The sequence below is a fragment of the Nomascus leucogenys genome, chromosome 21 (genome assembly GCF_006542625.1).
Source record: "Nomascus leucogenys isolate Asia chromosome 21, Asia_NLE_v1, whole genome shotgun sequence".
NCBI classification, from domain to species: Eukaryota; Metazoa; Chordata; class Mammalia; order Primates; family Hylobatidae; genus Nomascus; species Nomascus leucogenys.
The window spans coordinates 15,614,473-15,629,835 of record NC_044401.1 but is presented as its reverse complement, the minus strand read 5'-3'; the positions used below and the strand labels follow the sequence as shown (position 1 = coordinate 15,629,835).

General features: G+C 34.3%; 1 protein-coding gene across 5 annotated transcripts in view; it reads right to left on the bottom strand.

Annotated features, from left to right (window-relative positions):
* Nucleotides 1-15,363, bottom strand: part of CBLB (Cbl proto-oncogene B) — a 217,787-nt gene that overhangs the window by 78,034 nt on the left and 124,390 nt on the right. For all 5 annotated transcript variants that reach the window (XM_030801589.1, XM_030801590.1, XM_030801591.1 and 2 more), the window contains 3 exons: nt 13,564-13,701; nt 9,708-9,795; nt 6,258-6,389 (listed from right to left, as the gene is read on the bottom strand). In XM_030801589.1, the coding sequence (XP_030657449.1) occupies nt 6,258-6,389; nt 9,708-9,795; nt 13,564-13,701 (358 nt within the window). The remainder of the gene's footprint in view (nt 1-6,257; nt 6,390-9,707; nt 9,796-13,563; nt 13,702-15,363) is intronic.

Below are 15,363 nucleotides of genomic sequence, written 5' to 3'. Positions count from 1 at the left end.
CAGTTTTCCCAACACCATTTATTAAATAGGGAATCCTTTCCCCATTGTTTGTTGTTGTCAGGTTTATCAAAGATCAGATGGTTGTAGATGTGTGGCATTATTTCTGAGGCATCTGTTCTGTTCCATTGGTCTACATATCTGTTTTGGTACCAGTACCATGCTGTTTTGGTACCAGTACCATGCTGTTTGGGTTACTGTAGCCTTGCAGTATAGTTTGAAGTCAGGTTGCATGATGCCTCCAGCTTTTTTCTTTTTGCTTAGGATTTTCTTGGCTATACGAGCTCTCTTTTGGTTCCATATGAAATTTAAAGTAGTTTTTTCTAAGTCTGTGAAGAAAGTCAATGGTAGTTTGATGGGGATAGATTGAATCTATAAATTACTTTGGGCATTTTGGCCATTTTCATGATATTGATTATTTCTTTATGTCCTCTCTGTTTGCAGATGACATGAATGTATATTTAGAAAACCCCATCGTCTCAGCCCAAAATCTCCTTAAGCTGATAAGCAGCTTCAGCAAAGTCTCAGGATATAAAATCTATGTGCAAAAATAACAAACATTCCTATGCACCAATAATAGACAAACAGAGAGCCAAATCATGAGTGAACTCCCATTCACAACTGCTACAAAGAGAATAAAACACCTAGAAATACAACTTACAAGGGATGTGAAGGACCTCTTCAAGGAGAACTACAAATCAAAAGCCATTTTCTAGATTCCTGAAATAAGCACAGAATGAAAACAATTCCTTAACTTTTAACCTTACATGGTAATGCTGCAGAATCACTGCTGCATAATATACTACCTCACAAAGGAAGATGTGCAGAAGTTCAGGGTTGAGAAGATAAACGTTTTGTTAATGTCCCATTAACACGTGGATGTGAAAGACAACTCTCTAAGTTTTATTACTAAGGGTAGCACAGAAATGTTGCACACAGAGTAATATTACTTCAAAGAATGTCTCTAGAAAGGTGATTATTCAACTTATTTAGTATTCTGTGCAAACTCTGCTTGCTTATTCAATTTATTAAATAACACAGATGTTTCAGAAAGAGAAAAAAGCATCTGACACCTCTTGAGAGGCATGACTAATGGGCCATTATGACAGCAATTAAAAAGTAACCACTTGCAGCCTGTAACTACTGACACAGCTACTGTGCATTTCTTAAGTTTTCTGTTAATTACATAAAATTTAAGTCTCTAATGAATTTCAATTAAACCAAAGTAGGGCATCAGATGGAAGGAAAAGTTGGTGAAGAATGACTTGCTAAAAATGCACACTGCTGAGCATAGTATGATTTATGGTCAGGGTTTAATATTTCCTATTGGATTCTAACTGATTTATCATAGCTTCTTGGCAGACATGCAGCCTTTAAAATCATATTCATATCCGCATGCCCAACCAACATAGTAGAAAGTAACAAAAATGTCTAGCAGCCATAATTAAATTGGAAGGATAACAGGATACTCATTTTAAGTAATTATTAATACCATGCCCCTCAATAGAAATTTCAGGTTTAATTTTAACTTTAACTTCTTGAGGCTAAGGATTGTGTCTCAGAGTTATTTTTAGTTCAGAGCATAGTACAGAACATGGGATATTGCAGCTGCTCAAAGAATGTTTCCTAAATAAATAAATAAATAAATGGAAAATGATAGTTGAAACAATCTTGGTTTGATTCTACCAAACCAGTAAGAGGAAGAAGCAAAATAACAAATTCTTCCTGTGCACAGTTAAGCTTGCAAATTTAATCATATAAAACAAAAACAATGTCTTTAAAGTACCATTTTTGAATGAGGAAAAAATTGAAAAAGAGAGACATAAGTTATTTTAATCTAAGTCCAGACATCTAATACCTTGAGAACATTTCTCTATATATCTACAAGCTTAGATACCACTTTTGGCAATATTTTGCGGAACTATGAAGTGTGCTATAATTTTGTTCTTCTTACTGACATATTTATCATCAATTAGGTTAAGTCAAGTGAGCACAACTAGGTGAGATTACAGATACAAGACCTTCAGCATATCTAATGTTTTACAACTGTGCTTCAACTAGATTATACGACTTTTGTTTTTATTAAATACCAGAGGCATTTTGCAATAACATATTTTAATGATCAACAAACATTGCTGTTCATGCAATAATACAAAAGCTGCCAAAACAGATATGCTAGTTGGCAGAAAGCACTACTATGTGAAGACTATACCTAAATGTAAAAATATTTAGATTATCCAAAAGTAGAAATGTTCAAAAGTTGAAACTTCCTTTGACCAGTAAGATCCCACTGAGATACAGAGACTGTGAAATATCAATTTAGAATTATTGACCTAAGAACAATTTTCTTTAGGGGTAGAGAAAACGTGAACCGGGGATTACTGTGCATATTTTTTTTGGTGTAAACAGCGATAAAAATGCAGTCTTACTGCTTCTGTGTTAGTGCTGGTAGTACTGCATACAATAAAAGTAAAATAACATGGTTCAAGAATGGGTGGAAAAAATCACAATGTAAAAAGTTAAGGAAACCACAGAATAGCTAGTGAATGGTACAAAGGGAACTAAGCCTTAGATATTCTAGGATTTGTTCTCAGATACTGAGTATGATAAAAGGTCTTTGAAAAGATCATAAATAATTCTCAGAAAAGTATTGTAAGAGCTTTTCATAATCTACAATACTGTCTTCTTATTTAATGTACTTTTAGACTTCCTTTTCTTTTACATTACCTAGCATGCAATTTATAAGTATTTACTGAGTAATGACCAATGTGCAGATAACATGCTAGCAGAGAGATTCTAAAATAGGTAAAGTAATCCACACTCTAGAAAGGAAATACATAAATATGGAAATATTTACAATATGAACATAATGAAGTAAGAGCTTACAGAAACACATACAAAATGTATCAGGAGGATGCTTATTAATGATGAGCTGCTTTGTGTGAGGAGAATTCAAAAATAATACTGAAAATAATGGTTTGCATATTTTTCATTAATTTAGGTGCAAAATTCAATGATCAGATTAAGATAATAACATTACTGTCTAGTAACATAAATGTAATTTATTATTTCAACCTTCTGAATAGTTTTGAATTTGTCATTTTTGTTTCTACTTTACTTAGTAATCTACTTTATTACTCTCTCACATAACTTTTAAAATTTTAACTAAACACAATTTTCAGAGCTTGACATTTATGTACTTCCTCAATTTCTAAAAGTAAAACTGAGAAGTAGCTGAGAGTGAAAAAGAGAAATAGTAAATGTTAACAACTTACCAACATTACTGAACATATCTTCATATAAGGTCATTAGACCAATATTAAAAATCATGAAATAATTCAAGGAATTGATAAGCAACAAGCAAGAGGAACTACATCAATTTGGAGAATGCACAGTAACACACAGAAATGTTGTGGTGATGTAAACGACACAGCATTAGTAATACAGAAAGACAACCAGGAAATGTTCCTATGCCTTTCGCACATAATGAACCTATTGCAAATAGTTCACAAACCTAACAAATACAGTAAGTTCTCAATTAATATTGTTAATTAGTTCTTGGAAATTGAGACTTTAAGTGAAACAACTTACAGTATAATGAAATCCATTTTACCCCAGGCTAACTGATAGAAACAAGAGTTAAGGTTCCTACGGCATACAGTACGTCACTGCTCAAAGTTGCAGTTTCCAAGAATCTACTGACAATGTTAAGTTAGGACTTAAGTAAACGTAGTATTTATTTACTAAGAATAAATAAACTTTCTTTTAAGAAGCATATAGAAAGTAAAATAAATAAAATATTTGTTGCTTTACATTCAGCCATACTTTTCTACTCACCCCGGGCTGCAAGGCAAACAATTATTTTATTATTATTATTATTATTTTATAGAGACGGGGTCTCCTTATGTTGTCCAGGCTGTTCTCGAACTCCTGGGCTCAAGGGATCTTCCTGCCTCGGCCTCCCAAAATACTGGGATTTAGAGGTATGAGCTGCCATGCTTGGCCAGTAAACTATTTTGTATGACGCTTTAAAAAAAAATTTTACTAAACAAATGTTTCTGTCAAACTAATAGCAGCTTCTGACTTTTAACCAACTTAACCTCCAAATACTAAGTACAGTATTGAGTTACAGATGTGAAGTCTTGCAACATGTATGCATGTGTATGCTCTAAGACTGGAGCCCCAAGGAAAATGGCTGAAATACACAAGCCCTGCATGGAGGCAGAGTGTTAGGAATTTCTATCAGCCTATTATTCTGATTTTCTTCAGAAATGCCAGGCTTTTAGTTTCTTTGTACTTGTAAAAACCACACTACCACCCTGAAGGCAAAGAAGGGTGACAAATACAGTTTGTTTTCTTTGTTAGTTTAATATGTATCCTGAAACACTGAATGATTATCAGGTACACCAGTCCTAAGTAGTCCAATTACAGACAATCTATCACTGAGTCAATATCTCTATAATACCTCCTACTGAAATTTGAAATAAACTTGCAAACAATTCTGTCTTCTACCAACATATCTACATTTATTGAATGCAGTTTTTAAAAGGCACTGCTAAGTTTGCAGAACTATTACTGTTAACGTAATTTAAATAGAAATCAAGTATCTATGTTGAGAATGATCTCCTTCAGCATCTCCCTGTAATATGCAAATTTCACCAACATCATGAAGGGATAAAAGGAATAAGGGAGAAGATATAAAGAAAAACCTAAAACAAAATATAAGCCAAATGCATATGAAGAAGAGAAGTATAGGATTTTGAACAATGTTACTGAGGTAGCAAAGATCTCTGGGCATTCAGAAAGGACTTTGAAAATATAAATCAACTGTAATTCATTTCCTAATTCTTCCTCTTGTCCTCATCCATTAAAAAAATTTTCACAAAAGAAGAAGCAGGCCCTTTTATGACTATGAAAATGGGAAAATCATTATATTTTATTACTAAGTAAGGAGCTCGGCAGGCATCAATGCCCCTCTGAGTCTGTCAGCCCCCTTCCATGAACCTCAATGTCCATCCTTCCTCAAGTCATGCAGAGACGCAGGGTTGGACAAAGAAAATCAAGGACTCAGAGGGCTTAGAAATAGGGTAGGAGTGTCAACTATACGCTTCACCGAAAATCTTTTTTAAAGGCTAGAAAATTTAATTATTTGCTTTCTAAGCCCTATCAATATACTTCTAGCTTAATATAACTATGTCAAACAGTTTCCAAATGGCTTGATCAAAATATTCCATGACTCCTCCAAATACTCAAAACTGGAAATCTGTCCAAAGATCCATTTTAAAAATCCCCAGTCTTTGTTACAGATGAAGAAATATAAGAAAGTCCTTGGGCTCACGCCTGTAATCCCAGCACTTTGGGAGGCCGAGGCGGGTGGATCACAAGGTCAGGAGATTGAGACCATCCTGGCTAACATGGTGAAACCCCGTCTCTCCTAAAAATACAAAAAATTAGCTGGGCGCGGTGGCGGGTGCCTGTAGTCCCAGCTACTCGGGAGGCTGAGGCAGGAGAATGGCGTGAACCCAGGAGGCGGAGCTTGCAGTGAGCCCAAGATCAAGCCACTGCACTCCAGCCCGGGCGATAGAGCAAGACTCCGTCTCAAAAAAAAAAAAAAAAAAAGAAAGTAAAAAGAAAGTCCTTGGGAAAACCAGTTATTCTCCAGACCTTCCTATAAAACATCAAATCAATTTATATTTATTGAATGCCTGCTGCAGACGGGAAGGCAATTTGCCTGAGATTATACTTCAGTACATAGGAAACTTTAATGCCTGTTTCTGTGGGAACTATAAGTGTTTGAGAGATACTTCCTGTCTGATTCTCCAATTTCAGCACTACAGAGTATATGTGAGACAGGAACCATGCCTCCTCAGGAGTAAAGAAGTTTGCTTGAAAATATCAAAATAAGATTTATCTACTAGGGTTTACTTGGCTTCAGAAACTGACCTACTACAAACAGATTCTGCCCTATCAATGGCATAAAAATGTCTAGTTGGTAATATCTATAAGTGAACATACGGAAATCCATGGTACTACAGAAGTAGAACTACTGATGACTAATATAATAAAATTCATACATTTAAAGATAAAATATAAGATAGTTAAAAATCAAATTATAAAAGCAACTCAAACATATAAAATTTTTACACAATCATTTCAAATAAAGCACTTACCAGCATTACTTCCTAAACCATTAAGAAAACTGAAAAGAGAAATATTAGTAGGACATATAAGAAAGACATCCATGTTGCTAATGATTATACCTGCCATGCTGTAAGGCAAGAGGTGCACATCAAATGCCCACAAGGCTCAATCTTGACATCTTTGTCATTCTCTGCACAAATCTTACAGAGCTGAAAAGTGGAGCCCATTTCACAATATAATTCATATTGTTCCTGGAATTTGGGGAGGAGGGAGAAAGTAATGTTAATGTATTTCCAACATGAATTGTTAATATCAAATTTTCCCAAATAAAATGACGCACAGTCAATATCTCACAATTGATCTTGTCAGAATTTTGTTACCATTTGAGACATGTTTTGAATTGATAATCACAATTTGGTCTACAAAATTCATTTTAAAAAGGTTTGAATTTTTATCATCTATCTTACATGCTTCTTAATGATTCATATTATTTAAGGTTCCTTTACTGTTCCTTTAGGAAGGGACTTGCTTCAATAGTCACGGTGACTCAAAAGACAAAATCTATGGTTTTAAAATAGGAATATAAAATGACTTTATCTTTTTTATAAATGCCACATGCTCATATAATTTAACTGTCAAATTGAAAAAAAAATGATACTTGGCTAAACATTAAATTTTATTGTTTCAATATCTTTAGAAATTCCTGAATGGAAGAAAAGCGACATTTACCAAGCACTTCCCACATGCCAGGCACTGTGGTCCACACTTACTATTTCACGTAATCACCAAAGCACAAGAAGATATATTGAACTTAACAAAAGTTAGGCCTGGGGCTTAATCAGTTTAAATTGTTTGCTTCAAACTCTAAAGCCTCTGACTAAAAAGTGCATACGCTTTCCCTAACACTGTCAAGAAAACAAATCACTTCAGTAACCAAAAACCATTTTATTAAAACTGCAATGTTCTTGATTGATTGGGTTTTTAGCTTAAAACATTTTGACACAGTAAAATTTTCAAAATTCAAATACTGAAAAGATCTTTGTGACAAAAATACAAATAAATTGGTAAATTCGAAAAAAACAATGAAAAAAAGATGTTAGGAATACAAAGAAAAGGAATTATGAAACGAATATTTGGGTAAATAAAGCAACTTTTAGTTCAGTAAGTGACTACAATGTGCCTGGCACTGAGTAACATAAATAAATAATATTTAGTCCACAGCCTACTAAAATATATTATAATCCTGGTGAGAAAAATATATATATACATAAACATACATGGATACATATGCATGTACATGCAGGTACACATACACATAAACTGTGTCTACTATGATGTGTGAATATACAAAAACTTTGTGGGGAACTTAAGGAAAGAGACAAGAGAGAATACATAAAAATGGAAAAGAAACAAAACTAAAGTAATTCAAAGTAAGTTATAAATTGCTGATGTCCCTGAAATAATAGATAAGTATTGATACCGGTTATGACTGTCCAAAGGACAAATATGCAATTATAAAAAAAATTACATTAAGCTAAAATCAAAGATGCAGATCTCAATGCAACCTAAACAGTAAGAATATTTATGAGTAATTTAAGGGAATGTTATTACTTCCAAAGATTTTTTTTTAATGGCTTTATAAAGAGGAACTGTCTTTCCTAAGTATCCTTTCACACATATTTGAAAATACAGGATCACTACATAACTTTTAAAATGGTAATCATATATTAAATTTAAAATGGCAATCATGGCCAGGCACGGTGGCTCATGCCTGTAATCCCAGCACTTTGGGAGGGCGAGGCGGGTGGATCACCTGAGGTCAGGAGTTCGATCCTGACCAACATGGAGAAACCCCATCTCTACTAAAAATACAAAAATTAGCCGGAAGTGGTGGCAGGCGCCTGTAATGCCAGCTACTTGGGAGCTGAGGCAAGAGAACTGCTTGAACCCAGAGGGCAGAGGCTGTAGTCAGCCGAGATCGCGCCACTGCACTCCAGCCTGGGCAACAGAAGCAAAACTCTGCCTCAAAAAGAAAAAAAAAAAAAAAAAAGAAAAGAAAAAAAGTGGCTCACGCCTGTAAATCCCAGCACTTTGGGAGGCTGAGGTGGGCAGATCATGAGGTCAAGAGATCGAGACCATCCTGGCTAACACGGCGAAACCCCGTCTCTACTACAAAATACCGAAAATTAGCCAGGTGTGGTGCGCTGGTGGGCACCTGTAGTCCCAGCTACTCGGGAGGCCAAGGCAGGAGAATGGCGTGAACCCGGGAGGCGGAGTTTGCAGTGAGCAGAGATCGCGTCACTGCACTCCAGCCTGGGCAACAAAGCAAGACTCTGTCTCAAAAAAAGAAAAAAAAAGGCAATAATTTATTAAATTTACATGTACAATATGTACATATAAATGTAAATGTGTATGTCTCACATAATGATGTAAAGACCATAGGAACTGAAACCTGGAGAATTATAAGGTAAATCATTATCTACTGTCTTTAAAAAAGCTGTAATTCTTCTCTTGTTTTTTCTCTTAGATTTTTATTATTTATTACACAAGGCATGAACATATCTCAAATATAAAATATTTTAAAACTAGACTGAATGTAAAATAAAACATTCAAGTTCTCCCTTCATCCCCTCCCTGACTGCTCAATCCCTTTTCACCTCCTCAGTTAAATTTTCTTACCAGTTTGGTGTTTTTTGATCTTTTAAAAAGTATACTCACATGTTCATATACAGCAATTAATTAATTATTTCCTTACAGAAGTTGAACGTACATAATGTAACTTTACCGAATGAAATGTTACCTACTTGTACTTTACATAAATGGAATTATTTTATAGTACAAGATGCAGAAGTTCCCATGTGAGTATGTAGAGCTACCTCCCTCCTGTTCATGACTTCACACAATACAGTGTGAGAATAGTAGTCTATTTTATTTAATCTATTACTAAACTTTAGTATTTTGTAATTTTTCACTTTTACAAAAAAATTACAGTAAATACCTGTTGTACAGAGTTTTGTGTGCATGTGTAAGTGATATATATGAGATATGAGATCTATTACATATATAGAATCTAAAGTGAAAAGATATTTTCACTTAGATTTTTATAATTACTGAATATCACTCTCAAGAAAGGTTTTACCAACTTACATTCCTATTCATAATCTATGAGGTTGCCAGCAATGGATTTAGAAAAACATAATTGTTATCTTCAACAGGCTTCAATTACCCATTTGACTCTAAAATCTAAGGCATATAATTATTCTAATCTTTTTTTGGTAGCTTTCTAAACTATGGCTCTCTCCTTACAACCACCTACCTGCTTATGGATTTATTTATTTCCCCCATACAAATGCCAATACTATATGGAAAGCAAGAATTTTAACAGCATAAATTTGTATCAAAAAATCTAAGAAAGTAATATAATTTCTCCTTAAACACTCTTAGAATTCCTTAAGTACATTTTGTATTAAATACCTGTGCATGATTTTAACTACACTATGAGAGTCTTATTTATTTCAAGGGCATTATGGATAATTATTTAATTATACTTTTCTAGAAATTATCCTTACCTGTGTAACTTTTATATGGTCATGAGGTGTAGGTTCACATAATCCAGTTAAATCAGGATTATAACTCCTCCCATCAGGATAAAGATAACTGAATTTAAACAGAAACTTTATTACCTTAAATATACAAGTTTTAATTGCATTTAAGGATATTTAATCAAATTGTTCTATATTCAAACATACATTTGGATGCTTCCTTTTTATGTAACATATCGATAACATATTACTTCAATGTTTCCAAATTATTATGTTGTTTTTAGGACACTTAAAGTGTAGAAATTATTTTCATATAAGAAATACATAATGAATATAGCCTAACCCACTAAGCAACCATTTTCAATGAAATACCTTTAATATATGTCTCTTATATAAGAATTTATTTCACTGATCAATCATGTTGTATTCCAAAACACTTTGAAGATATACCTATTTGCAACTATTATATCTTTCATCTGAGGCACAGGTAATGTTAATGGTATCATTTTACACCATGCCTAATACCACATGGAAAGAAAAACATAATTAAAGGCCACAGTTTTCTTAAGTTATTCAAACACTTCTGTGGTGTTCCTGTTTCTACAGTTTCCATATCTCTTCTCTCATCTTCCCCTCACCTAACACAAACACATGTGCCCATATGCAAACACAGACACACAGGCACATACACATTTTAAAAAATTAGAAAATGTTACATTTCCATGTTTCACTGACTTAACACTACAAACACAAAATGGTCTATAGATACAAGGTTCTATTATCAGGGAAAACTGAAATCTGAACTAAAAGTTGTAGTAATAATGCATTCTTGCTGTGTTAAATCAGAAGTTGTACTTGTTATTGAAAAATTCATTAAAAAATAAAATTTACTGTATTGGTAAATACTTATTTTTAATTTAAAAAAGTGGTAATGTCACTGCTGTGTTTCATCAGTTTATTAAATTATGGTTAATTCTGTTTAACATCTTCCTATACTAAATTTCTGAAAACAATAAGAATATAGTACTGTAGGATGTATATTTTAAAGGGTAAAACTATAACAAATCTATTCTTTAAAATAACAAAAAATATTTATCCTCGAATGAGGAGTCTACAACCATGTTAAGTGTTAGAATTTACCCAGGAAAACCAGAAAAATGAACTTAAAGGACAGATAATTCTTACATAGTAAGGGACACATCAGTGAGATGATTTTTTTATGATTTAGCAAAAGGAGTTTACTACAGCTGAGTATGATACAAATTTAGAATGTCCTTATGGGTGTGTTACAAAATTTGACAAATATTAAATGAGGAATGATAATCCAAAGAAGATAAGCAACTATTTTATATATCCTAAAAATTGGCCATTTAAAAAAAAATTATATAAAATTTTATGTATCACATTTCAATAATATGAAGAAATTCTAGCAAGAATTCAGAAATTAAAGATTACAAAAATCCTGATTAGGGTACCATAGGAAAGGTTAAAGGTTCTTTTTAACCTATCAGGAGGTTGTTGATAGGTTAAAAAGGTTAAAAAGAACCTTTAACCTTTCCTGTGGTATGCTAATCATCATTTTTGATGATTTCTGTCCTTAGTACACCCAAGATATACTGCAGGGAGCCCTTTTCAATGGCACTGAAGGAGTAAAGAATGTTGGGTGGTTATCAAAATAAACATCTGTATCAACTATGCCATACAATATTGGATTAACTATTAATATAAGGAAATACAGTGGACCCAGATGGTAGCTGGAAGAGATGATATCCTATACTGACCTTATGAGAAACCTTATTTAATTAATTCATAAATCCTATTTTATCCTAATATATTATTAAAGTTCGAAATCAACTAGCTAAATCCCTCTGGAGATACGTGTGTGTGTCTGTGTGTGTGCAACTCTTAAGAGTTATTGTGCTCAGGAGTTTAAAGGCTTTGCTCAACTGATTACAATACTAAAATTTGTGACTCTTTGAATGACATTTGAAAAATTCTTAGAAGGAATAATTCAAAAAAGCTATATCAAAATTTTTCCATTTACAGATTTGCCCTTTCACCCTCTACTTATAAATTCAAACTTTAAAGTATATTTTCTTAAAAAAAAATCTGTAATCATGGTAAATCCAAATCTATACACAAAGCTTTGATGCATTAGAAGAAAGGTATAAATAACCGAGACTAGCAAATTTATGAAAATTAGAAAGAAAAAGAAAGAGAAACACACATTTGGTACCATAACTTGCCATACAATTACTATGTAACTAATTTATTGAAAGGTTTTGTGTGTGTTGGTATTATTATTTTTTTTTCAGATAAGGTCTCACTCTGATGCACAGGCTGGAGTGCAGTGGCACGATGTTGTCACTGTAGCCTCAACTTCCCACGCTCAGGTGATTAACCCATCTTAGCCTCCAGAGTAGTGGGGACTACCGTCACGCGCCACTATGCCCAGCTAATTTTTTTGCGTTTTCGTAGAGATAGGGTTTTGCCATGTTGCCCAGCCTGATCTCGAACTCCTGGGCTTGGAGTGATCCTCCTGCCTTGGCCTCCCAAAATGCTGGGATTACAGGCGTAAGCCACCACTCCCACCCAAAAGCTCATAAGTTTTTAAAAATCCCTAATTTTTCTTTGCATAAATCTCATCACTTTTTTTCTTTTCTTTCTTTCTTTTTTGCAATTACTTTGAAAAAGGTAAAACTCAAATCATTTGCTCTTTGTTAACTCTGGTGCACTTTCTCCTTCTAGGTTTCTATCAGAATTCATACTGCAGTGAATTTGATCACGAGCATCTCTAAGTTACCCAGCAAGGCGGAGGGGAAGAAAAAACAGCATGATGAAGTGCACTGAGAATACAAGGAGAGGACAAAGGGAATGGCATGTGAATAAAACAAATAAAAAAAATCAGACATATTTACTATGAAGGGGCCCAACAGATTGTCCATACTTTGTGTGTGGAGTGAGTGGGGGAGAATTCATTATTAATCTAAAAAACAAAGGAGAACTTACTTATTTTTAAATTTTAAAAAGGAATAGCTTGAGATAAACTAAACTTAGCTATTAACATATAGTCCTAGGATATGGAGTTATTATTAGTGTGAAAAAGGAAAGATCTACAGAGAGAAAAGAAAAGGAAGGGGTGGAGGGAGAAACAGATAAGAAAGAGAAAAGAAAATCTGGCACTAACAATCAAAATAAAAAAAGTGAAACTGGCTGGGCACAGTGGCTCATGCCTGTAATCCCAGCACTTTGGGAGGCCGAGGCGGGTGGATCATGAGGTCAGGAGATTGAGACCATCCTGGCTAACACGGTGAAACCCCGTCTCTAATAAAATACAAAACACTAGCCGGGCGTGGTGGTGCACGCCTGTAGTCCCAGCTACTTGGGAGGCTGAGGCAGGGGAATCCCTTGAACCCAGGAGGCGGAGGTTGCAGTAAGCAGAGATCGCGCCACTGCACTCCAGCCTGGCAACAGAGTGAGACTCCATCTCAAAAAACAAAAAAGAAAGAAAAAATGAAACTAGTAATCCAAGGGTTATATGAAAAAACAGAAGTCAATTATTCTAAATAATTTTCTCTTAATATAAAAACAGTTTTACATCCATTTTAAAACTACCTTTAAGTCCCAAGTTTTTATCATATGAAAGATAAAAATTCATGTTGTAATTTGAAGTTGAAATGTATTTGCTATAACATAGTTTCAAATAATTAGGTTACCTTAAAATGATTATATAAAAAGATGAACAAAAAACTAAGGAACATCTATTATTTCTCAGTGTTAACAGAAAAAGCAGCCTCGCTATACATTTTCGCCATCACAAAGCAATCTTTATTTTTCAAATTCATGAATCATAAGCACTCCAACTTCCATTTCTCATACTTACAATCCTTCCCTGCTGCCATCAATCAGGGCTTGAAATAAGGGCTTGTTATGAGGTATGGTCTGTAAGATATTCCCATCCCCAGTCACATAGCCAATGGCCCACTGTCCCAATCGAGTGCAACTTAACCGGAAAATATAGCTGCAAAACATAAGAAAATTACATCTAATTACATTCAGAATGTAAATCAATACTAAACAATTTGTTAGGTTTCTTCCAAGCAAAAGAATAAACAGAATCATTTACAACTCCTGAATATTCCTCATATTCTATCTTCTAACTTATTTTTAACATTGTACTTCTCCATTTATCAATTTACAAGAGAAACACTGATCATTTCTTTTTATTTAAATACTTCCAGATACATATATAAGAAAATAAACAAGATTGTAAACTATCTAGGGATTTTTTTTACCATCATCATCAGGATGCGGTGTATGGAAATGCTGATGGCATGGAATAGCTACAAAATAAGTCACTCTTGGAATGTAAAAATAAAATAAATAAGTAAAAATTTAAATTTAATTTGCCTACCTCAGACAAAAACTGAGCCAGTTTCTATTGTAGAACTCAATATATTCCTTTGTAATTTAGACATTAAAATTAGTTGTTTTTTTTTTGAGATGGAGTCTTACTGTCACCCAGGCTTAGAACTCGATATATTCCTTTGTAATTTAGCCATTAAAATTAGTTTTTTTTTTTTCTTTTTGAGATGGAGTCTCACTCTGTCACCCAGGCTGTAGTGCAGTGGTGCCATCTCGGCTGACTGCAACCTCCACCTCCCAGGTTCAAGCGGTTCTCCTGCCTCAGCCTCCCGAGTAGCTGGGACTACAGGCGTATGCCACGACGCCCAGCTAATTTTTTGTATTTTTTTTTGTTGTTGTTTGTTTTGTTTTTGAGACAGAGCCTCCAGTCTGTCGCCCAGGCTGGAGTGCAGTGGCGTGATCTCGGCTCACTGCAAGCTCCACCTCCCGGGTTCATGCTATTCTCCTGCCTCAGCCTCCCAAGTAGCTGGAACCACAGGTTCCCGCCACCACACCCAGCTAATTTTTTTGTATTTTTAGTAGAGACAGGATTCACCGTGTTAGCCAGGATGGTCTCGATCTCCTGACCTCGTGATCCGCCCGCCTTGGCCTCCCAAAGTGCTGGGATTACAGGCATGAGCCACCGTGCCCGGCCAATTTTTTGTATTTTTAATAGAGACCATGTTAGCCAGGATGGTCTGGATCTCCTGACCTTGTGATCCATCCACCTCGGCATCCCAAAGTGCTGGGATTATAGGCATGAGCCACCGCACCCGGCCAACTTTTAAAAAAACAGTAACTTTTCTTTCAGATATTCCTGCCATTCATCCCTAAAGCTCAAAAGTGCAAACTAGGTAATTTCCTGGCTGCCATCTAACCATGTCAAATTCAGTATCTTACAAGGGGAAATTAAGATAGTTCAAAAATATAAATCAAATCAAGTCCCTTGAAACTAATATCCAACAAAAGGAGGCAGCAACTTGGCTTTAAATCCATTATTATCATTTATGTATTCATTTAGCTATCTATGTACTTATTTCATTTTAGATCATTTCTCTTTATTTGAGTGTACTGCATTCAATCTTTCTATCAAGATATCCTTCTGGATTTTATTATCCATTAAGCAGATCAAAAACAAACCAACTTAAATATGTTGGCGATATTTTAATATTCTAGCTGCTGTATGTATGTGGCAGACACAAGTATGTCAAAATATACTTTAGTCATTGATAGACCAAGTACTATAAATGTAACTTGAAAGACACACTTTAACACACAT